At 38.0% G+C, this 24,789-nt stretch overlaps 1 protein-coding gene across 1 annotated transcript; it reads right to left on the reverse strand.

Annotated features, from left to right (window-relative positions):
- Positions 1–1,734: 1,734 nt before the first annotated feature.
- Positions 1,735–20,887, reverse strand: LOC127617246 (transforming growth factor beta-2 proprotein-like). The gene is made up of 7 exons (XM_052089187.1): positions 19,451–20,887; positions 18,001–18,164; positions 17,665–17,797; positions 17,440–17,550; positions 9,272–9,449; positions 8,789–8,939; positions 1,735–2,812 (listed from the first exon to the last, which is right to left on the reverse strand). The coding sequence occupies exons 1-7, from the start codon at positions 19,797–19,799 to the stop codon at positions 2,654–2,656; spliced, it is 1,245 nt and encodes a 414-aa protein (XP_051945147.1). The 5' UTR covers positions 19,800–20,887; the 3' UTR covers positions 1,735–2,653.
- Positions 20,888–24,789: the final 3,902 nt, after the last annotated feature.

Here is a 24,789-nt window from a genome sequence, read left to right on the forward strand (position 1 = left end):
GTAACAGGGGACTGTTGAGGAGAGAGGAAAAATGAAATGGGCGAGCACTTTAACATTATGCGTCATTATACTTTAATATCTCAGCTCTGATAATATGGACCGTTTAAATGGTCCATATACCAATAGACCGGTTTGTGTTGCAAACCGGTCTATTGTAGTAACATGATAACACATAAAAAAACAACAACAAAACAAACCATGACTGGTCATTTACATGTCTGAGTCGCTTCACATGCAAGCAGGCAATTTTCAGTGCTTGCATTATCGGTTGATGCGATAACAAAATTTTCTTAATATTGGCCGATTATTGGCCATGGCGATATATCAGTTGACCACTACTCCTGAAACCTCCGCGTGACTGATGTGTGCATTTTCCATTTCACTTTTTGATTTGTAACTAACTAATAACCTGAATAACTATGACTTTCTATAGCTTTGTATTACATAAAATGTCACAACTTAGTCCCGCTGTCCACATATGAGGACATACATTTTTAGGAAAACGGTTTGCTCTGGAAAAAATTACAATATATATATATATATATATATATATATATATATATATATATATATATATATATATATATATATACAACATATATGTAAAATTTACCATAAATCTTTACTTTCACATTCTACTTTTGTTTTTTGACGATTCACATTCTTCGCCTTATCGCCACCTAATGGTTGGGGTTGGTCAAAAGTGTAGATTTATAGTAAAAAAAGGACTTAAATACTGATCTTTTTCTCACCGACATTGATTTAACCACTGGAGTCATATAGACTACTTTAATGTTGCCATTGTGTGCTTTTTGGAGCAACAGAGCAGATCAATTCTTCTTAAACTCTTCATTTAGGTTGAGCAGATGAAAGAAAGTCATACACATCTAGGATGGCATGAGGGTGAGTAAATGATGAGAGAATTTTCATTTTGGGGTGAACTATTCCTTTAAATATATCCTATAGGTGATATTATAGAATTCTGCTATCAGATCTTATTATCACAGACTTAAATAATATCGTCCAATTTTTATAATTTTTTTTCCTTAAGTAAATTCAAAGTAGTTCGCTTGAAATGTAGCTACAGTAACCACTTTTTTATAAGAGTAGCTTGACTGTAGTTAAACTACTTTAATTTATGAGTAACATGAAGCTTTTCAAAGTAGCTTCCGAAACACTGTTGCATTCTAATTTTCAAGTTATAACTGCTGGCTCTAGACTCACGCTTCTGTGCAACTCTCATAACACATGTAAGTTCACACCCCATTAAAACCCATGCGGCCCAAAGTTGCTCTCACACCCAGACAGCTCTTCCCAAACCACACGTTCCTCAGACGGTTGATCTTCCCCTTTCTCGTCTTGAGGTTTGAGTTTATTCTCCCCAAGCTGCTGCGCGGAGGACCACGCTGAGTCAATGTTGCGTAATTGACAATACAGTAAGTATTTGTGTTGATTCATATAGAGGACTGTTATGTAAAAATCTTTCTTGGCTTCTCGCTCTCTCTCCCTCTAAGCTACTGCTTTCTTTTCGAGTTGTTTTCAGTGAGCAAGAGACGCAGGCATTTGCTCGATTTAGCCCTGCCCTGGCAACCAAACACAGAAACCCTGTCATTCCCTACAGGTCATTCTCACTGACCACAGATAAACATTTCAACTGTAGGAAAAACCCCCACAATATTTCCACTCAAAAACAAACTTTTAAAATTATGCCAGCAGATATAGGTTTTAAAAGGATACATTGAGGCTTTATAGGTTTCATAGGGAGAACAAAATAGGCAAACAGGCAAAAGTAGGCCAAGTCAACATTCTTTTTACTTCCCACAGATCTGACAAATGACATCGCTCAGCATTACAGGGTGTGGAGGGTACTGCTGCCACATTATACAAATCAAAGCGCTGAACGCATTTCAGAAGTCCTGCAGTTCTTTAAAGAGAAAGAGGTATGATTTCGACTGTGTGGGTCTCTCTTTTTTCTTCGGACCACTGTTCTTTCTGCCATGTTGCCACAAACCCTGAACCCCAAGTGTTTAAATTTGGCTTTCCGTGAGTGGTCGGTGTCTGGAAAGTGTTCACATCCTGTTTACGTCGGAGATTTTCTAACCTCGAACCGCATCTGGCTGGTGAATCCACTAGTCAAATCTGTATTTTCAGTGAGAGTAGACCACACAGTTATCGTTTGAAGAAAAAAAGGAAACCTTGAGCGCAAGCCACTTGCTGTGTGATAAAATGGATAAATTGTCCAGACTGAACATTAAAATCCATATCTACTTTGAGAGAGGGCTATAAATGTGTTGAAAACATACAGTATATAGAAGCCACCAAAAGTATTGCATACTAAAATGTATTGTATTCCGTAAATAATCACATATAATCATCACCAACAACTATTTACATATATAAACCCATCTACAATAAACTTGTGTTTAATAGACTATGAAAAACACATGAGACTATTACACTGTATGTGGCCCCTGAATTGAATGCTTGATCCATTTAAAGGGATGATTAAATGCACTTCCTCCTGCAATAGAAGACCTTGTCATCCTTAGATGTTTGTTACGATGTAGCGTTCATTTAGATGTTAGTCATATGTCTTTACTCTCCTCATCCACCTATTTTCTATTCTCCATTAGGGACATCTATGTCTTCTGCATCAACGGCACTTGCAGGATCTGACCACCATGTTGGAGAGCTGTTCCACACGGGGGGTTCGTCCTTGGTAATAAATGATGGTGAGGGGCTCCAGATCTTGCGGAACACAACATGGTGATGCCGAGGCCTCTGGATTCAACTTATTATACAGAGGAAGAATCTGAAAAAAGAAACAAAGACACTGTATGCAGACAATGAAAGTATCTGAAGGAGCAACATTTAAAGCAACATCTAAGCACAATGTTTCCTAATGAATCGGAACAGTTGGCAATAAACAGTGCAATCTCATATGCAGAATAGTGAATCTTCAGAATAGTGGCTTTTATCAGACATCACCTAAATGTTCATGTTGTGACATTCTCACCTCAATTTGGAGAATCCTTCAACCAAACCACTTCTGAACAATATAAAACACTTAAAGGCATATAAAGTAGAGGTCGACTGATAGTAATTTTGCCGATACTAATAACTAATAACTAAGGTGGCTGAAAAGGCAGATAACCGATTAATCAATTAATTTTTCAAATCAGTTTATACAATGTTAAAATGTTCTTTCCTTACTATGATGGGCACATAAATAAAGGCTACAAGAGTCTGAATCTCAGAATATCCCAGATGCAGTTTATTGTGCAACCAAATTCCTAATTGTAACCAGAGAAAAAGGAAGATTTAGTGGATAACGCTGGACTTTCAACTAAAAACAAGCCTGAAACACTACGGGGACTCTTATTTTGAAATGACAGAGACTGTGCTCCGCTGAAACGCTCTGTATTTAATATTTACAAGTTTAAGCTTATTATTGCCTATATATTCACAAGATGAAGGGATTTATTTTTATATTTTTTTCAGCAGAGCTTTGAATGAGGAATAAGGTTTATTATTATTCAAAAGATATGAAGTTGGAGACATGATGTGTGCTGATAGGGCACTTCTCCATATCCACAGTTTTCCTGAGTAACCACTGGGCAGCGCCATAATGATTCTAATTGCCTGTTTTCTATTTGTGGTCTCGAGACGGCAATTAAAACTGACAAAACGAGCGATCCAGAGGAGAACAACAACCATTTAAGTGTTACTTGGAGTAAAAATGAATTCCAGGCTCAGTTTGTGCAGTTGTTGGCTGTCATTATAACAATAATTATTTATATCAACGTAACTAACATCGGACCATCGCTTCATGACATCTACACACTCACTTGAGCCACTGTCTATAAAAAAAAAAAAAAAAAAAAAAACTGTCATCTCGACTTTGGGAAGTATCAGCATGTTTTTGGGAAAAAATTTTTTACAAACGTAATACCTTAAACATTACATTACCCGCTAAGAATATACACCGACGCGAGTGAAATTATTGACCGGAAATTGGAAACTACGATTCGTGGAACACTTCCGCGTTCAAGAAAAAGGTGGACATTCGCACTTTTTTTGCACTAACTAGTTGATAGTTTAAAACGTCTTATTATCTAATCAAAGTAGCAAAATAGGGGGTGAAGTATGTTAAAAATATGGAAGAATATTTTCAATGACGAAAGATTTAGATATAGCAAATCCCCATGAACCGTTCTAATGGTAGAATCCTCCAGCGCTGGCAACAGAGTTATAATTATAATAATAAAAAATATCAGCAATATTGGTAACTGATTGATACTTAAAACAACTATCAACACCAATTAATCAGTAAAACCGATACATCAGTCTTCCTCTCATATAAAGGTATAGTCACAATCATTCACTTAAAAAACAAGAAAAAGCTAAACAAAAAAGCACTATGTTACCTTGTCTCATGTGCTGCATTCGTCAATTCAAGAAGCATTTCAAGAAGCCACACACTAGCTTTGGGTAAGGATCAGAGTAAAACTGAAGGTTTTAATTGCTGTAAATCCTCTCACTTGTAAGGCACTCACATCTCATTCAAAAATATACATCCAAACTTTAGCATGTTTCAATCGGTCAAAAGACAGGCAAGAACAAATAGCATTTGATATCACTGAAATCAATGCTGTCATAATGCATGTTCTTGATTCAACAATTTCTGAACATTTAAAGAAATAGTTCACCCAAAAATAAAAAATTCTCTCATGATTTACTCCCCCTCATGCCATGCCAGATGTGTTTGACTTTCTTTTCACTGCTGAACACAAACAAAGATTTTTAAAAGAATATTTCAGCTCTGTAGGTCCATACAATGCAAGTGAATGGTGACCTGAACTTTGAAGCTCCAAAAAGCACACAAAGTCAGCATAAAAGTAACTCATCTCCAGTGGTGTAATCCATGTCTTCTGAAACAATCGAGTCGGTACTGGGTGAGAACAAACCAAAATACAACACATTTTTCATTGTACATCTTGCCATTGTAGGCACAATCATGACTTCAAGTTCGATTACACTTCCTAGTGATTGACACGTGTGCAGAGCGCTAGCTAGCACTGGGAAGTTTAATTGAGCTTGAAATCGTGATAGCCAAAGAGACTGCTGTCAAGATTTATAGTGAAAAACAAGTTATATTTTTAATGTGCTTTTTGGAGTTTCAAAGTTCTGATCACCATTCACTTGCATTGTATGGACATACAGAGCAGAAATATTCTTCTAAAGTTTTTCATTTGTGTTCTGCATCCCAGTCATACACATCTGGGATGGCATGAGGGTGAGAAAATGATGAGAGAATTTAACTTTTTGGGTGAACTGTTCCTTTAAATGAGAAAAATGATTTTGTTATGGCGGATGGGGACAATGATCATTGAATACAGACTCAAATTTCGGTCTGTTCCTCACACAAAGCTATTGCATGGCTTCTGAACACTTAGAAAAGACAAGTTAGGCATTTTAAAAACTTCTTTTGTGTGCCATAAATTTGCTATATTTTAGCATTGTAAAGTTTAGCTTTGGCTGATGTTAAATACGGCACCAGAGTGACGTCTGAAAAGTGACATTTCAAAGGTCCAGGACAAAAGGTACTAGAGTGATGTTTCCTTTTGAGAATGTCTTTGCTTGCAGTTTGAGTGATTTTCACCCAATGAAATAAGCCTCATCACCGCTGCCCTTGAAATGAAGAGCGCGCCTAGAAGCCGGCTTCTATCTCTTTGCATGAACACACTGGCGTCCTCCAGGGTTGTGCACCATTCAGAATTGAATGAAGAATGCTAATTCAATTCCTGAATTTGGAGTGAATTTGAATTGAGGTAGCAAAAAGGATGTAGAATTGGCATTCGAATTGGAATTTAAGGAATTAGAATTAAAATGGAAAACAAATTCACATGACTTTTTACGTTTTTTAATAATACATTTGATTTTTCAGTATAACATGAAACATGTTCTCATATTGACATATGCATAATGATATTTTGGGCTTATCAACTATAAGGAACACAAGTTATGCATCTCAATGCAGCTTTTCTATTACAACATACTTAGTTGAACTAACAAGCACAGCGGCGAGTTGGACTAATGCAGTTTAATTTCAGTTCAAATTGGCCTATACAAAATATTTATGTGGTTCAGTTCCATTTACCCTCGTCCCAGCATGCACTGGGGCATGAATAATATGGTTGCAGTGTTTGGCCATTTGCATGGTTTTATTTACATCATTGTTGTTGATTTTGTTGTCATGGTAGGTAACTTGTTGTTTTGCAATGTCAGGATGAGATTGTTTCTCTAATAAAATGATCAATTTGTTGATTGTTAACCTTGTCATGTTTTATGTAGGCTACCAAGTGTCAAGGTCAGTGCGGGCCATTTTTAAATACTTTAGCTTTTTTTTTTTTCCTCATAAGTGTTCATATGATGAGTAAAAATGTTATATTATTTGTTTAAGACAGCAAGGACATTGCTCTCCATAAAATATATGTTTATAGAAATGTGCATGAAATACTCAGAATATTGAACTGTTTAAAACAATGTAAATAAAGGAAAGCAACTGACAACATAGGACTAGGTTGACAGAGTTTAAATGAATATTCCAGGTTCAATAAGTTAAGCTCAATCAACAACATTTGTGGCATAATATTGATTACCACAAAAAATAATTTTGACTCTTAAATTTAACTTAATTTAAATATGTAATTGTAAATATGTCAAATTAATATCCATCCATCCATCCATCCATCTTCAACCGCTTATCCGAAGTCGGGTCGCGGGGGCAGCTGCTCCAGCAGGGGGCCCCAAACTTCCCTATCCCGAGCCACATTAACCAGCTCTGACTGGGGGACCCCGAGGCATTCCCAGGCCAGTGTGAAGATGTAATCTCTCCACCTAATCCTGGGTCTTCCCTGAGGCCTCCTCCCAGCTGGACGTGCCTGAAACACCTCCCTAGGTAGGCGGCCAGGGGGCATCCTTACCAGATGCCCAAACCACCTCAACTGACTCCTTTCAACGCAAAGGAGCAGCGGTTCTACTCCGAGCTCCTCACGGATGACTGAGCTCCTCACCCTATCTCTAAGGGAGAAGCCCGCCACCATTCTGAGGAAGCCCTAGTCCAGAGAAAAAGGTCGCGACCTAGTTCTTTCGGTCATGACCCAACCTTCATGACCATAGGTGAGGGTAGGAACAAAAATTGACCGGTAGATCGAGAGCTTTGCCTTTCGGCTCAGCTCTCTTTTCGTGACAACGGTGCGATAGAGCGAGTGCAATACCGCCCCCGCTGCCCCGATTCTCCGGCCAACCTCCCGCTCCATTGTCCCCTCACTCGTGAACAAGACCCCGAGGTACTTGAACTCCTTCACTTGGGGCAAAACCCCAATTCAAATTACTATGTAAAGCTAAAATCTAAAAGTCATAGCTGGTTGATTTTTATGTTTAGTTAAGTTAGTTAATTTAGTTATGTAGATTAATTCAACTTAAAATGAATGCAAACATATAACTTTTTACAGCATTAATAATCAATATAATAAAATGTAACCATGTTTAAAAGGCTACCTATAGAAATGTGTATTTCATTTATTCCACTATATTTTATACATTTTCACTTTATTGTCCTTAGTGGAAAAACACTTCATTTTTAGACATGCTCTAATTTGCTTAATATATTAAACACATATTTTGAATCTATTTTTATGCAGTTATCTGAAAACAATGTGGTGTACCATTTCTGATGCTGAACAGCAAAAACATGTCTTCTGATTGCAATGTAAATATTATTTATTGATTTATTTTAGAGATAAATTTTATATCTATAAGTAAAAAATGGTATTCTACCTATCAAGGAATAAATAGGCAGACTTGGTTAAAAATAATAAGGTAATGATTTGTCACAAAATGTGTCTTGAACTAATGAAATGATGTAGTGTGACTGTGTTGAATTTCTTTGAATTGAAATTCAGTAAATTCAACTTCCCATCATTCCAATTCAACTTCCTGTGGGGCATGGCCAATTCAATTCAAATTCCAACGCATGAACAGAAAGGGAGTTAATTCTGAAATTCTGAATTTTGCACAACCCTGGCATCATCGCAGGTCCAGGTGCAGCGCATGGACGATACCAGCCAAGCTGATGCATTGTGGACAATGGGTATGGATGCTGCCCATCTTCTCACACACCGCGGCCCCTAGAAGCATGAGCATCTAAGGAAGCGGCTGCACCACTGGACCACAGCCACGTCGTAGACCATTCCATCGATGCGCCCCAAATTGCACTGAGCACTATTTCATCACTAGGATGCCAGATTATCCTTTTGTTTGGACACTTTCCACCATGAACATATTCATTACCTTTTTGAACATTTTATGTTAATTATTATTTCCAATAGATGCCTCTCCAAGGCCTGAAGCAAAACCTACTGTGTCGGTTTGGTGCTTACCCTGCTACACTACCATTATGTACAAATAATACATTTTTGTAGTAATGAGAATTGGGGAGGGGTGCCTAATTGTCAATATCACATTGCATAAACTCTTAATGGCCAGGGGTGAAAGGGGGGCTGGGACTGTCTGACAAAATGGAACGCTGGAAATGGGAGATGAAATGACAGAAGGACTGCAGGACTGTGGCCAACTGCTAGTCTTCAAGTCACCCCTACTTAAAATTAAACCAACAATCTTTAAGCTGCAACCTTAAATGCTTAACCAATAGACAACACCTTCTTGTGCTTTTTTTTTTTTTTAAAGCTATGCATGCTCAGCCTGACATAATAAATTCACTCACCATGTTGTAGTGGTTGTCTGCGCTCCAGAGGTAGGGACAGTTCCCTGCACAAAAATTAGCTTTGTACCCTTTTGGTTCATGGATCCACTTCCAGTTCAAGTCCCGGCGGAAGTCAATATACAGAGACCTCAGACAGCAGCCTTGATCAGTCCTGAGTGAGATAAAATGATCTATTAAGGTCTTTTGAGGTGTTGTAGATTGATACACTGAAATAGACTTGACTTTTTATTTTGCACTTTGCACAGAGAAACCATTCAACATAACAAATACACATTTAAAGAGATTTTACTTTCAGACCAGATGCAGTCTTCATAGCAGACGTGACACTCCCTGGGCAAGTTACTGCATGTAGTCTCTTTAGGTGTTTGATATTTTATGCATACTGTAGTCTTTATCAAATGGAATTTTAATTGATCCCTATCTTCAAACACACACAGACGCTCAAGAGACACACAGACTCCAGCTCTCTCTCTCTCTCTGTACCGTGTGCATATGGATGTTTCTGCGGCGGATCTCTTCTTGCGGTTTTTCTTGGTGGGGTTGTCCAGGCGGTCGGTGGGCAACAGGGTTAGTATCAAGTGAGGAGTTTTAGTGCTAAATTCAATCGCTCCTTTAGTCGCACCTGGTCTTCTGTTCTGCTTTAAGAGGTCATCATCAATCCCTGGGAATATTGTTGGTGGGAGAATCAAAAATGACTTTTTATTAAAGATTGAGTTAACGTACCTCTGACATGCAATTATGCATGCAATCATACGTTTATTAACCTTTGTGCTGTGTTCGATTCATACTAACACATTTTGTGTTCCCGGTCAAAAATGACAGGCCCACTAAGATTTTTTATAAATCTCTCATATTGCGTATATTATCACAAGATATTGCATTCAATCTTTTTTTATCAACTTTTTTTATCAATTATGGCAGGAGTTGTACTCCTTTTTTTGAACATATTTTTTTTACAAATATATTTATATTGATAAAAGGATTCATTGAACTGAGCTCAAACTGGGCTAGTGGGGGATACTTCCTGCAAAAAAACAAACAAACATAATAATTCCGGAATAAACAAATAACCACTCACTTGAGCTGAACAAAATAGGTGTGATTTTAAAGCTTAGAATCTGGACTTTACCATGCATATAGTAATACTGTCATTAAATTTATGATGTTAGTCAGAGGGGAACTGGCCCCCACAGTGAGTCTGGTTTCTCCCAAGGTTATTTTTCTCCATTAATCTGCATCTACATCTTAATGTACATCTTATGGAGTTTTGTGTTTTGTGAGCCTCGCCTTCAGCTTGCGCACAGGGGTTCTAAATACAATTATTATTTAATGATTTAATTTCTATACACAATTTACAATCATATTTAATCAAACTACACAATGATCACTCTAAGACTTTATAGATATTGCAGTTTCATTTTTTGATCATGCATGATTTCCTGCAAAGCTGCTTTGAAACGGTGTGTGTTGTGAAACGCGCTATACAAATAAAAATTTACTTGACTTGATATAGCTGATCCTGCCAATTCATAAATAATGCTTTTTAATTTGCTGACAAATAAGATCAGTTTTGTCCTCAAAATTTGCAAATCTGTTATCACAACAATTAAATAAACAGAGTTTAAAAAAATGTAGAATGCAATAAGCAAATTTGTTTCACTTAGAGGCCAAACTGCAGTGAGTATCAGTGTATGAAATTCCCACAGACACACATAAATATATAAAGCTGAAGTCAGAAGTTTACATACACCTTAGCCAAATATAATTAAACTGTTTTTCACAATTCATGACATTTAATCGTTGAAAATATTCCCTGTCTTATGTCAGTTAAGATCACTACTTTATTTTAAGAATGTGAAATGTCAGAATAATTGTAGAGAGAATTATTCTGACATTCATCATATTCCCAGTGGGTCAGAAGTTTCATACACTTTGTTGGTATTTGGTAGCATTGCCTTTAAATTGTTTCAATTGTGGAATTTTGGCCCATTCCTCCAGACAGGACTGGTGTAACAGAGTCGGGTTTGTAGGCCTCCTTGCTCGCAGACACTTTTTCAGTTCTGCCCACTCAATCCCACAAAATCAGTTTGAGGTCAGGACTTTGTGATGGCCACTCCAATACCTTGACTATGTTGTCTTTAAGACATTTTGTCACAACTTTTGAGGTATGCTTGGGGTCATTGTCCATTTGGAAGACACATTTGAGACCGAGCTTTAACTTCATGGCTGATGAAGTTAAAGGGTAGGAACCCTTTTTTCCCTCCTGCAGCAAACACCCCCATACCATGATGCTGCCACCACCATGATTCACGGTTGAGATGGTGTTCTTCAAGCCTCACCCTTTTTCCACCAAACATAATGATGGTCATTATGGCCAAATAGTAAAATTTTTGTTTCATCAGACCAGAGGACATTTCTCCAAATAGTAAGATCTTTATCCCCATATGCACTTGCAAACTGTAGTCTGGCTTTTTATGGTGGTTTTGGAGCAGTGTCTTCTTCCTTGCTGAGCAGCCTTTCAGATTATGTCGTTATAGGACTTGTTTTACTGTGGATATAGATACTTGTCTACCTGTTTCCTCCAGCATCTTCACAACGTCCTTTTCTGTTGTTCTGGGATTTATTCGCACTTTTCATACCAGAATGCGTCTCCTTCCTGAGCGGTGTGATGGATGTGTGGTCCCGTGGTGTTTATACTTACGTACTATTGTTTGTACAGATGAACTTGGTACCTTCAGGCATTTTTGAAATTGCTCCCAAGGATGAACCAGAATTGTGGAGGTCCACAATTATTTTTTCTGAGGTCTTGGCTGATTTCTTTTGATTTTCCGATAATGTCAAGCAAAGAGGCACTGAGTTTGAAAGTAGGCCTTAAAATACACCCACAGGTATACCTCCAATTCAGCAAACATCCTATCAGAAGCTAATTGTTTAAAGGCTTGACATAAATTTCTAAGCTGCTTAAAGGCACAGTTAACTTTCACTAATATATGTAAACTTCTGACCCACTGGAATTGTGATATAGTCAATTAAAAGGGAAGCAATCTGTCTGTAAACAATTTTTGGGGAAAAATGACTTGAGTCTTATATAAAGTAGATGTTCTAAACAATTTGCCAAAACTATAGTTTGCTAATATTGTATTTGTGGAGTGGTTAAAAAATTAGTTTTGGGTGAAGCTATGCGACTGGCGACCTGTCCAGGGTGTCCCCCGCCTTTCGCCCAATGTTAGCTGGGATAGGCTCCAGCCCCCTGCGACCCTGTACACAGGATAAGCGGTTGACGATGGATGGATGGATGGATGAAGCTATGCGAGGAGCGGACGTGTAAATGGTGAGATCTGTGTACTTTGCTAGTTTTTAATTATTTATATGTCATAAACCGTTGAGATTCTATTTCCTGCTACATATCTGTTCTTTGAAGTCAACATGGCAAAGAATGAAAAATCTTCAGGCTCTGAAGATATTAAAAGACACTTACATGCTCAAGCTGATAGCTCAGACCAGGGATTCGGATTAGACGGTGCTGAGGGAGAAATTCAACACCAATTGGCGAGCATGTCTGTGATGATGACGAACATTGTTGCTGACTTAGAGGATCTTGCTGTAATACGTCGACCGATTACGGTTTTGATGTTTCTCATGTGGCCCCCGAGTGAGCTTGTCTCACTGAGCATACACTTGACTGTCTGAATAAGCCGGGTGCCATTATGTTTCTTGTTGTGTTGATTCCACCTAGCGGCTGGAGTTTGTTTTGTGGAATAAAACTACTTCAAGGCTGTCGTGCGCGGGTTAATGCGCACCTTTTTCTTTTTTCTGTTTGTTTGGTTCAGGGGAAGTTCGGGGTTTGACTATTGCACTAATGTTGAAATGTGGTCATTATAATGTTTTTTTACACAATCTATTTATTCTTACAAGTCAAAATGTCAAATGTTGATATGTGTGAATTATCTCTCTCCATGTGGAATGTTAATGGGCTGGGGCATTTCATAAAAAAAGGAAGGTTATTTATTTTCTTAAACATAAGACATTTGATATAGTGTTTCTTCAAGAAATGCATATTCCCCTGCAGGAAGCTGAACATTTTTAGAAGATATTGGGTGGACATGTTTTCTTTAGTACTGGCTCAAGTAAGAGCAGGGGAGTCATTACATTGATAAGTAAATTTCTACAATTCAAATGTCTCAAACAGATAAAAGACAAATTAGGAAGAGTCATTATTGTTTTACCAGGAATTCAAGGGCAAATGTTGATTTTGGCTAATATGATGATCATCACACTGATGAGTGTGTAAGCCCCCTAGAGCAACATTGACACTTCACAGGATGTGTACAGATCTTGGTCTTACAGATATTTGGAGACTTTTAAACCCATCTGGGTTGGACTATACATTTTTTTCATCAGTCCATAAGATTTATTCTAGAATAGATTTTTTCTTGATTTCTAAGTCCCTCATTTCATCGGTTGTTGATTGCTCAATTGGAAACATCTTAGTCTCATATCACGCCCTGGTGAGTTTAGAGGTGTTGCCACATACGAAAAATAAATCATATAAAAATAAATCATATAATTGGCTCTTTAATGTATCCGTTTTGCAAAATCCTGTTTTCCAACAAATGTTAAAGGCTGAAATCAATGTTTATATGGAGACAAACTGGTCCTAAGTATCCTCTGTGGGTGTGGTTTGGCAGGCACTTAAGGCAGTTCTTAGGTGTCAGAACATACAATATGCCTCATTCATCAACAAATCCAAAGCACAAGTAATCGTGGAGTTAGAAGGGAATATTAAAAATGCAGAGGCAGATCTGATGCGACGAATGTCTTCTGATGGCCACAGAGAATTGACCTGACTGAAATACAGATATAATACTATTTTGTAAAGGAAGGTGGAGTTTTGGCAATTCAGGGCAAGACAGTCATACTTTGAGTCGGGGGACAAAGCAGGGAAACTTTTGGCTAGATATATAAAGCAGAGAGAGTCTTTTTCTACCATTCCCTCAGTGAAATCTGCTGGTGGTGAAATATTTACTTCAGCCATTGATATTAATAATGCTTTTAAAGAATTATATCTTGATCTCTATAGTTCCACATCTTCATCTACTGATGGGGATATTAGAAAGTTTGTGAAACCATTAGAACTCCCTAAACTGATGACTGGACAAAAAAAAAATCTTGATTCTGAGATAACCATGGAGGAGCTTGACGAGGTAATTAAAGTCCTGCCTACAGGCAAGGTTCCGGGGCCAGATGGCTTTGCTGCTGAATTTTTTAGATCTTGTGCTACAGAACTGGCTCCACTTTTGTTAGAATTTATAAAGAATCATTAAAGAATGGAAAGCTTCCGCCAACCATAACACAAGCCCAGATCAGTCTGATTCTTAAAAAGGACAAAGATCCAAGTGAGAGTAAGAGTTACCGTCCAATTTCCCTGATCCAGCTAGACGTAAACAAATTTTCAAAAATATTGGCTAACCGATTACGTAAAGTTATTACATCTCTTATACATATAGATCAGGTGGGGTTTATTTGGGGCCGCAGGTCTTCTGATAACATCGGGAGTCTAATTAATATCATGTGGTCAGTGGCGAATTAGCAGACTCCAGTTGCTGCCATCTCACTTGACGCTGAAAAGGCATTTGATATGGTGGAATGGGATTATCTTTTTAAGATTTTGGAAATATACGAGTTCAGGAATACTTTTATTGGATGATTAAGTTATTTAATAGACACCCGGTAGCAGCTGTACAAACAAATAGATTAATTTCAGATTATTTTACTCTGGACAAGGACACCCTGCAGGGTTCCCCTCTTTCCCCATTATTGTTCTGTCTTGCCCTGGTACCATTAGAAGCCACGATAAGAAGGGAAGATGATTTTACAGGAGTGATGGTGGGAGGTATGGTGCATAAGCTTCTGCTTTACGAGCGATGTGGGAAGGTGGGCTTCATTACATTTATCTACGATTAAGAAGGTTAATGTAATTAAAATGAATTGTATTCCAAAATTCATCAGCCTGTTACATTCTCTCCCTGTAGATGTTCCCCTCTCATATTTCAAGCAATTTGATAGCATAGTGAAGTCCTTCATTTGGGATGGTAAGCATCCCATATTATATTTCAATAAATTACATAGGCCAGGTGAAAACGTGGGCTTGGCCTACCCAAGATTTTGTTTTATTATTAGGCACTCAGACATTTGGCTCATAGGTCGCTTCCATCTGAAAGAGCTTCATCTTCTCTCAAGAAATTATGGGAGAGAGATTTAAACTTGGTATTGGAGGAGGGAGTGTGGGCTAGGATTCTAAAAAACAGCAAGTCTACATCTAGAGATTCAAGGGTGCATATGATGCACCGATTATATTGCACACCCTATAGATTGTATAGACTTGGTCTTAAAGACACACTCACCTGCTGGCGATGCAATTCAGAAGACGTGGACACAACCCATGTTTTTTGGGGATGTGTTAATATACAAGAATTTTGGTTGACGATTCAGAGATTTATGTGTGATGAATTGGACACTCAATTTTCATTTTGCCCCAGACTGTGTGAATTTTAGATTTTTGAAAGTATAATTATTTAGTTTAAAATATATATATATATTTTATGCTATAATTGTAAGTGACCACTGCAGTATGTGCTTGGTTCGGGTACTGTGTGTGTATATATATATATATATATATATATATATATATATATATACATATACACTCACCTAAAGGATTATTAGGAACACCATACTAATACTGTGTTTGACCCCCTTTCGCCTTCAGAACTGCCTTAATTCTACATGGCATTGATTCAACAAGGTGCTGAAAGCATTCTTTAGAAAGGTTGGCCCATATTTATAGGATAGCATCTTGCAGTTGATGGGAGATTTGTGGGATGCACATCCAGGGCACGAAGCTCCTGTTCCACCACATCCCAAAGATGCTCTATTGGGTTGAGATCTGGTGACTGTGGGGGCCATTTTAGTACAGTGAACTCATTGTCATGTTCAAGAAACCAATTTGAAATGATTCAAGCTTTGTGACATGGTGCATTATCCTGCTGGAAGTAGCCATCAGAGGATGGGTACATGGTGGCCATAAAGGGATGGACATGGCATTTAAACGATGCCCAATTGGCACTAAGGGGCCTAAAGTGTGCCAAGAAAACATCCCCCACACCATTACACCACCACCAACAGCCTGCACAGTGGTAACAAGGCATGATGGATCCATGTTCTCATTCTGTTTACACCAAATTCTGACTCTTCCATCTGAATGTCTCAACAGAAATCGAGACTCATCAGACCAGGCAACATTTTTCCAGTCTTCAACTGTCCAATTTTGGTGAGCTCTTGCAAATTGTAGCCTCTTTTTCCTATTTGTAGTGGAGATGAGTGGTACCGGTGGGGTCTTCTGCTGTTGTAGCCCATCCGCCTCAAGGTTGTGCGTGTTGTGGCTTCACAAATGCTTTGCTGCATACCTCGGTTGTAATGAGTGGTTATTTCAGGCAAAGTTGCTCTTCTATCAGCTTGAATCAGTCGGCCCATTCTCCTCTGACCTCTAGCATCAACAAGGCATTTTCGCCCACAGGACTGCCGCATACTGGATGTTTTTCCTTTTCACACCATTCCTTGTAAACCCTAGAAATGGTTGTGCGTGAAAATCCCAGTAACTGAGCAGACTGTGAAATACTCAGACCGGCCCGTCTGGCACCAACAACCATGCCACGCTCAAAATTGCTTAAATCACCTTTCTTTCCCATTCTGACATTCAGTTTGGAGTTCAGGAGATTGTCTTGACCAGGACCACATCCCTAAATGCATTGAAGCAACTGCCATGTGATTGGTTGATTAGATAATTGCATTAATGAGAAATTGAACAGGTGTTCCTAATAATCCTTTAGGTGAGTGTATATATATAACATTTTTGTCACGTTTTTCATTATTACTTCCAAAACACACACATAACATAGACAATGACATATCATAACTTACAGAACACTATCTTGATTCAAATAAGCAAAAACACAACATAATATGATAAGTAGATCGTCAAATATTCCTCAAAGTGTGTACATGGAAAGAGGATGTACAAGAGGGCCCTCAACACACATTGTGTGTGTGTGTGTGTGTTGTGTGTATGCACGTGTCTCAGCACTTTGTGTGTGCTCATCTAAAGGATTGGCATGCTCCTGAACACTTAATATTTCTGTATTTTGTAGTGTAATCCATTAATTTCCAAAGGCCGGCATTTTTGACCAGGAACACAAGTGTAACAATTTTAAATAAAACCAAAGAAATTTAAACAAAATGGTCCAATTTTTTGGTGTTTTCAGATACCATATGTGAACACAGTCAAGGAATTTAAATACAATTCGATTAAGTAAAATAAATAAATAGATAAAATATAGTAAAAAGGTTGTAAAAACAACAAAAAAGGTTGTGGGTTAAAATGACCAGAACACCACATAAGCATTAACGTGATTCTATGAGACCAGGTTAAAAAGGGACATACCAAATACTAAGAAATTCATGTATGTCTTTCAGTTCAACTTTTCACTTAAATTGTTAGCCTACACTGACAATTTGTAACAAAAGTTTTTATTTCACCCTAACATTTTCAGTAATGATCTCCCCACTGTAAATCTGAGAAAATGTGTAACGACCTGCAAATCTGGCCTCCAGCTCTTCACTCTTGTTAGGAACAATATTGTTCGTTGAGGGAATAAATGTGCAACAGGGACAGTGAACGCTGATCTTCAGCCCTAGATTTCTCTCTGAGAGAGAAAAAAGAGAATCTTTGTCTTAAGAAAGAAAATACATCTAATTTTAAAACTTCTGCTTCAACATGCAGTAAACATATGTTAAAATCCTTGAATGAACTCACTGACCTCTGAACGCCATCCATTCCTTCACAGTCTCTGTGATGTCGACAGACAGCCATGCTCCTTTGGCTCGGGGGTCGACTGTTTTGGAGTCAATGTACCTCTGAGTTGGAGCCGTCACACCATCAGATTTGAGAATCTACAGGTGTGAAGCAAAAGACCACAAGTTCACTGCATATCTATTCATTCATCTACTGGTCTGTCTTTTGTGAATAAATTGATGCAATAGGTAAAGAAGAATGCATCTTGCAAATCTAGTGAATCAAACCTGTTCAGAGAATGTCACTACAGTTCAGACACTTTGGAGCTACTCCAACCTTTGCAGCCATGCAATCCTCTCACCTGGTATATTTCAACACGCTGCTCTGTGGTACGGGCTTGTGGATTTGGCGCTCTGAAGATGCGAAATTCTGCTTTGACTAAAGTACTAGAATTTCGTTCCACATTGGTGACATCGAAGCCCACAACCCTGAAGAACGGGCTCTGAGGAACCGGGTTGATTGAGTCTGTGGGACAAAAGGAGGATTCACAAGGTCTTCTTATTTACACTGTGTGGGCTGTGCATTGTTTTCAGACGGTCGACCTCAAGGAAATAAAAATGGCCACAGTGCCAAAACAACAGATGCAGTGCCTAACCCCTTTGAACTTCAATACAACCACATTGATACTATAGGCTGATTCTCACGAAACCTGTCAAGAAAAGTCCTGGCCCTATTTTACTACAAAATCAAAAGAAACAAATTATTACTATAAAATAAGTGGGTATTTTTTGCATAGAAAAACAAAGCCTGATTTTAGGGTCATTTTTTTACACTGTGACATTATTTTCATGACAGATACGCACATTTTAATCCCCAATTCTCATTATTACAACATGAAAATGTATATATTTAAATTGTAAAGTAAATTAACTTCATAGTACTCCGGTACTGCCTTTCATTTTCGTGATTTTAATTTAGACAAAATCGGTGTACAACAGCAAAATCTGACTGTATTACAGAAAAAAAATCATTACTGTTACGGTAATGATCATTGAAAACAATGGGAATGGGAAAAGTAAAACACCTGAACACATTATTCAGGATTAGGAGGTAAAATGGCCATAAATATTCTGAAAATAATGTCAAAATGCTAAATCTTAATATACAATACATAAATATATATTTATATATTCCTATAAAATACATAAAATATACATTATATACAATATAAACATAATTTATTTAAAATATTATAAACATAAAATATATTTTCATTTATATTATAAAATAATAAATATAATTTCTATAAAATATACAATTCTTAATATAGGCAAAGTTTTCTTTGTGTAAAATAAAATTTCATTTATTTTTATTGATTTTGGGATAAATATGACCAGAACCTTTTATTATAAAATTAAAATGTAATTAAAACATAATATAATAAAAGAGAAAATAATTCATATAAAATATTATGTGCAATAAAATGTAAGATTTTTTTGGTATTGAACTGGGGTTAAATTAATCTATTCTGTGTATATGTAACCTTTGTATCTGGGTTAATCTCATGAAAAAATGCAGGTCACAAAAAAATGAAACCCATTTTAGTTTGCATTGTGACATTCTTTCTTTTCTTTTAGCGATAAAATACTAACCGAATGTTATTGACATATTTTTTGTATACTATTTGTAATGCATAGTCAACAAAGAGCTCATTACGCATGTGACTGAGCCATGATTACACAAGCACAACCCTAATGCATGCTTACATTTTACATTAATAACACGTTCCTGATCAAACCCACAGCACTCACTCGTATCTGTGCGCTGCGGCATCATATTCACCCGTTGCACCTCTTTAGCGTAATAATCTTCTTCGCTGCTCTCTCGGTCGCACGCGGCCTCTGCTTGGCGCGCGCGCTCCTTAAGCAACTCCTTCGTGCTGTTGTAAAGTAACATCACCTCCGCCGGCACCGACACCGGCGACGGGCTAGCCTCGGAATCCGGTGGACTCCGGATGCGCAGTTTGCTCAAAATCTGTCCGCGAACAGCCTCGATCCTTTTGGATTTCTGGTCGTCCAAGTTGTAGGACTGGCACGTCGAGAATCCCTCCACAGACACGGAAAGTTTGAGAATGAGCAATGTCAGATTAATGAACCACATGATTGATTGACCGGATGAGAGGGTCGAGTGCGCTCCTCTATAATGCCAGAGCCTCTGGATGCTCCTCGGTAGGCGCGACGGCTCAGCGCGCACACTGCGGTCCGCTCTTGCAATGGGACAAACCCAAAGTGCGTAGTTTGCGCTTCTTACAGTGTGTTCACCAGGTGAATGAGCTGCTCTGCTGTCAGATACAAGATTTTAAGTCCTAAAGCACTACATGAACTGTAATATAAGCACTCATGTAATCTATTCTAAAGAAGATTGCGCAAAGTACCCAAAGTGCGCAAAGCACGTTACCCGAGCTAATTTTTGCGCCTGTTAAGATGAAAAGCCAAATCCAACACCCCATTATAGGCCTAACTGATTATCCGAATAATACTGTGGGGATCTATAAACACAGCTTTTCAGTTCCTTTCCATCATGCTTCCCAAGATTTTAAGTATTTACCGTTAAGGTAATAAACGGAACAGTCGCTCATGCTCGTCTGGTATCCAGTGATTCAGATGAAACTCCAAAAGCTGCTTTGAATTCTTGCGGTTTGTCCTCGAGCTTTAGTGAGGACTGCTTGTACTTTCTTTTAAAGTTACTCTTCGGTTCTTTTCCCATGACACTAAGTCGTTTATATGAGAACAGGTCAGATTTTATTTCTACAGCCTCGAATCAAAATGCATATATCTGACTGTCATCCAAATGTTCAATCAAGCCGTTAAAGTTGCATTAGGAAAATTCAATTATCCCATGAAAAACGTCTCCACGCAGCAGCACAAAGTTCAACTGGATTTTATATAAACAAAATGAGAAACTCACAGAAAGTGCTAGTCTAGGCTAGGTCTGCCAGAATACATCTTTTGTGAAGAATAATCCATTTCAAACAGAGAAAAAACGACAAAACCATCAAAAAGTCAACAAAAGTGAGATGAGTCTTTGTAGATGAACTTCATTACTTCACATCGCATTATTTAAAAAGACAAACCATTTCTTTGGGTTTTAGATCTACCAACGCTTTCGTCCTCCTCTTCGCCAAAACAAGTCCTTGAAGTTTTCAGAAGCTTTGAGACGCGGAAAAACTTTTAGCAGCTGTGTGTGTGTGTATGTGTGTGTGTGTGTGTGTGTGTGTGTGTGTGTGTGTGTGAGAGAGAGAGAGAGAGAGAGAGAGAGAGAGAGAGAGAGAGAATGTGGCATTGACACTCAATAATAACTTTTACTATTATTTCATTAATATGTCACAATAAGTAGTTGTGCTTGTTTATGTACATAAAAATCTGAATGGACTAAAAAACATGAATCAGAGTTTAATGATATTTCTAACTAAGTACAACTATGATCTCTCAGGCACAGTGTTGTACCCAGTACCCAAAAACTTACATGCACATTCTTTTATCTGTAGATTCTTGAGTGGAGATTCTGCTGTTTGGGGTTTAGGGTCATTTTGATTCAGATTTGCTAAATGAATTGTTCAGACCACCTTCTGAACCAATGTTACAGGTTCAAAAGAATCAAATGAATCAAAATATATGACTCAAACGTTTTGTTCAAGAATCGAACATCACTATCACCGAGCCGCATATGGCTTACATTAGCATTTTAGGCATGGCCATGTCTCAGGGGGCATTGCCCCCCTTGATTTTCCTTGTGCCTAGTCGGATGGTGAAAAGACCATGGGGGACCCATCCAGACAGAAGAAAAGAGCAGTGTTCGGGTAACACATTACAAATAATGTGCGTTATGTAATCAGATTACTTTTTCGAGTAACGAAACACTATATATATTTTTTATTTTAGTTACTTTTTAAATAAAGTAACATGTTGCTTTTGTACAACTCTTCTTTCCCTGTGTTGTAAGAAATCAGGAGGAAAAATTTGCAAACTTTGGGGAGGAAACTTAGTGCATGATCGGCATTGTAGTTCTATAGAGCGTGAGGCCAGAGACTATTTAGCTGAGTGAGATGAGTCAATTCTATTTAAATGAATGTGAGAAACTGGAATGCCCAACCAAGAAGCTCTAGCAATATGGAGTTAATTTTGTGCCATAATTAAACAAACAAATGCAGCATTTTGCAAACAAACTCAATCTGCTTTGCAAAGGAAAAACCGACTCGCAAACAAACGCGATCTGCTTTGCAAAGGAAAACTCGACTCGCAAACAAACAGAAAGCAATGTGCAAATACAAAGGTCAATTTGAGTGAAAATGAGCAGAGGAGTAACAAATATGTATAGTGTTTTACAAATATAAATAAACGAGCCAAGATCATATTTTACAAATAAATACAAACCATCCTACAAATTGCTTGTAACCTTTAAACAAATACCAAACCTATTGCATACAAATGCATACCTGTCTGTTACGACTGTGCAGATGGCTTTTTATGAGATCCCTCGGCTCGATTTTCTCACAAATGCATCCAGGCAGATTTTCTCACAAATGCAGTAGATCCTCTTCCAAAACAGTAGATGGCGCTATGCGATTAATTTAGAGTTAGTCTCGCGGTATGGAAGCATATGGGTAGCAATATTCAATTTGACATTTAATATGCAAAATGACAATGCATTCTGTATTTAAATTTTACATTACCATTCTAGCAACATTTGGTGCGAAATGAAAATGAAAATGAAATTACATAATTTACATTTGCCATTTCATACACTCGTTTTAATATGCATTATTGAAACGCTTTATAAGTTGCAAAATTAAAATGAAAATGTATTACAGAAATGATTAGATATGTGTAACATGTTCAAGCAAAAACTGTGGCAAAATGATCATTCAAATGTTATTTTTCTTAATTGCATTTACACTCACAGTCAAGACACTTGCGATTGCTTTTTCATTAAATGTCCCGCAATGAATGTAGCAAAATTCAATGTGCACATTGAAAATGCATTCCAAGCCGATCACGCCCCTGCCCCGCCCTCTCCCGCCCTGTCAATCACTGCATCAAGACGGGGCTCGGCAACAGGTAAACATAACATGTTATGGCTATGTTACGTGTTTTGAGTTTACAGTCTATGGTTTTGAGGTGTTGGAAAAATGGCGGCGGCAGAGCTAATACGAGCGTTAAATTCACTAGCAGATGAAGTGGAGCGTGAACAGAGAAACGGTAGTATTTCTGAAGATTATTACGAGTATGTAGGTGATAGAACCAGTACGTTGTTGGAACGTCTGGGAGAATTTTCTGCCTTATGGCTTTGACCTCTTAAAGGTGGTGGAAGAACAATTGTATTCGGAGGGGAGTGGGGAGACCAGCAGCCGTGGAGATTCCTGGCGAGGCCATAGAGGGGTATCTTATGTATGGGTTAAAAGTTAAAAGCTGCTGGTCTCCCCACTCCCCTAGGCCTCTCCGAATACAACTGTATCGGAATGCATTTTCAATGTGCACATTGAATTTTGCTACATTCATTGCGGGACATTTAATGAAAAAGCAATCGCAAGTGTCTTGACTGTGAGTGTAAATGCAATTAAGAAAAATAACATTTGAATGATCATTTTGCCACAGTTTTTGCTTGAACATGTTACACATATCTAATCATTTCTGTAATACATTTTCATTTTAATTTTGCAACTTATAAAGCGTTTCAATAATGCATATTAAAACGAGTGTATGAAATGGCAAATGTAAATTATGTAATTTCATTTTCATTTTCATTTTGCACCAAATGTTGCTAGAATGGTAATGTAAAATTTAAATACAGAATGCATTGTCATTTTGCATATTAAATGTCAAATTGAATATTGCTACCCATATGCTTCCATACCGGGAGACTAACTCTAAATTAATCGCATACTGTTTTGGAAGAGGATCTACTGCATTTGTGAGAAAATCTGCCTGGACGCATTTGTGAGAAAATCGAGCCGAGGGATCTCATAAAAAGCCATCTGCACAGTCGTAACAGACAGGTATGCATTTGTATGCAATAGGTTTGGTATTTGTTTAAAGGTTACAAGCAATTTGTAGGATGGTTTGTATTTATTTGTAAAATATGATCTTGGCTCGTTTATTTATATTTGTAAAACACTATACATATTTGTTACTCCTCTGCTCATTTTCACTCAAATTGACCTTTGTATTTGCACATTGCTTTCTGTTTGTTTGCGAGTCGAGTTTTCCTTTGCAAAGCAGATCGCGTTTGTTTGCGAGTCGGTTTTTCCTTTGCAAAGCAGATTGAGTTTGTTTGCAAAATGCTGCATTTGTTTGTTTAATTATGGCACAAAATTAACTCCATACTAGCACCCAACAGTAAATGGATGTAGAAAGGAAGTCCTGCCTTGCAGGTAAAAGTGCCAGTCACCTTTTAGATACAGACGTCGCCTGTCAATCAACTCGCTAACGCGCATGTGCATTAGCTATGATGTAATCCGTTCAGTCAGATCTGACTCTCTGCAATTCTATGGGCCATCTCTCACCATGCTTTCCGGTTTTGGACTTTCCCTTTTAGCTGTTCTACGCCTAGGCCAGTGTCCGTTTTGATGGTGTCGAGCCAGCGCATTCTTTGGCGGCCTTGTCTTCTTTTTCCACTGACCATACCAAGCATTACTGCTTTCTCCAATGAAACTGATCGCATAATGTGGCCAAAGTAAGTGAGTCGGAGCCTGGTGATCTTTCCCTCACGTGACATTTCTGGCTTGATGTGCTCTAGAACCTCTTTGTTGGTGACCCTTGCTGTCCATGGTATCCGTAATAGTCTTCTCCAACACCATAGCTGAAAGCATTATCCTCCTTCGGTCAGCTTTTTTCAGGGTCCGGCTTTCACACCCATACATTGATACGGGGAACACAATAGCATGGAACGGTTTGCATTTGGTTGTGAGGCTGATGTCTTTGCTCCTCCAGATTTGGTGCACGCTCAGCATCGCATTACGGCCTAACACAATTTGTCTCTTAATTTCAGGGCCGCAATCTCCAGTTTGGTCGATCATGAATCCCAGAAAGCAGAAATCCTTGATGCATTCGATCCCTTCACTATTGATTGTTATTTTGACTGCTCCATTTCC

The sequence above is a fragment of the Xyrauchen texanus genome, chromosome 23, assembly GCF_025860055.1.
Source record: "Xyrauchen texanus isolate HMW12.3.18 chromosome 23, RBS_HiC_50CHRs, whole genome shotgun sequence".
In the NCBI taxonomy this organism is placed as follows: Eukaryota; Metazoa; Chordata; class Actinopteri; order Cypriniformes; family Catostomidae; genus Xyrauchen; species Xyrauchen texanus.

Coding starts and splice junctions, on each gene's coding strand:
- LOC127617246 (XM_052089187.1), bottom strand. CDS start 19,799: ATGTGGTTCATTAATCTGACATTGCTCATTCTCAAACTTTCCGTGTCT. Junction 17,551..17,664: donor GGAATGGATGGCGTTCAGAG/GTCAGTGAGTTC, acceptor TTTCTCTCTCAG/AGAGAAATCTAGGGCTGAAG. Junction 8,940..9,271: donor GAAACATCCATATGCACACG/GTACAGAGAGAG, acceptor TATCTCACTCAG/GACTGATCAAGGCTGCTGTC.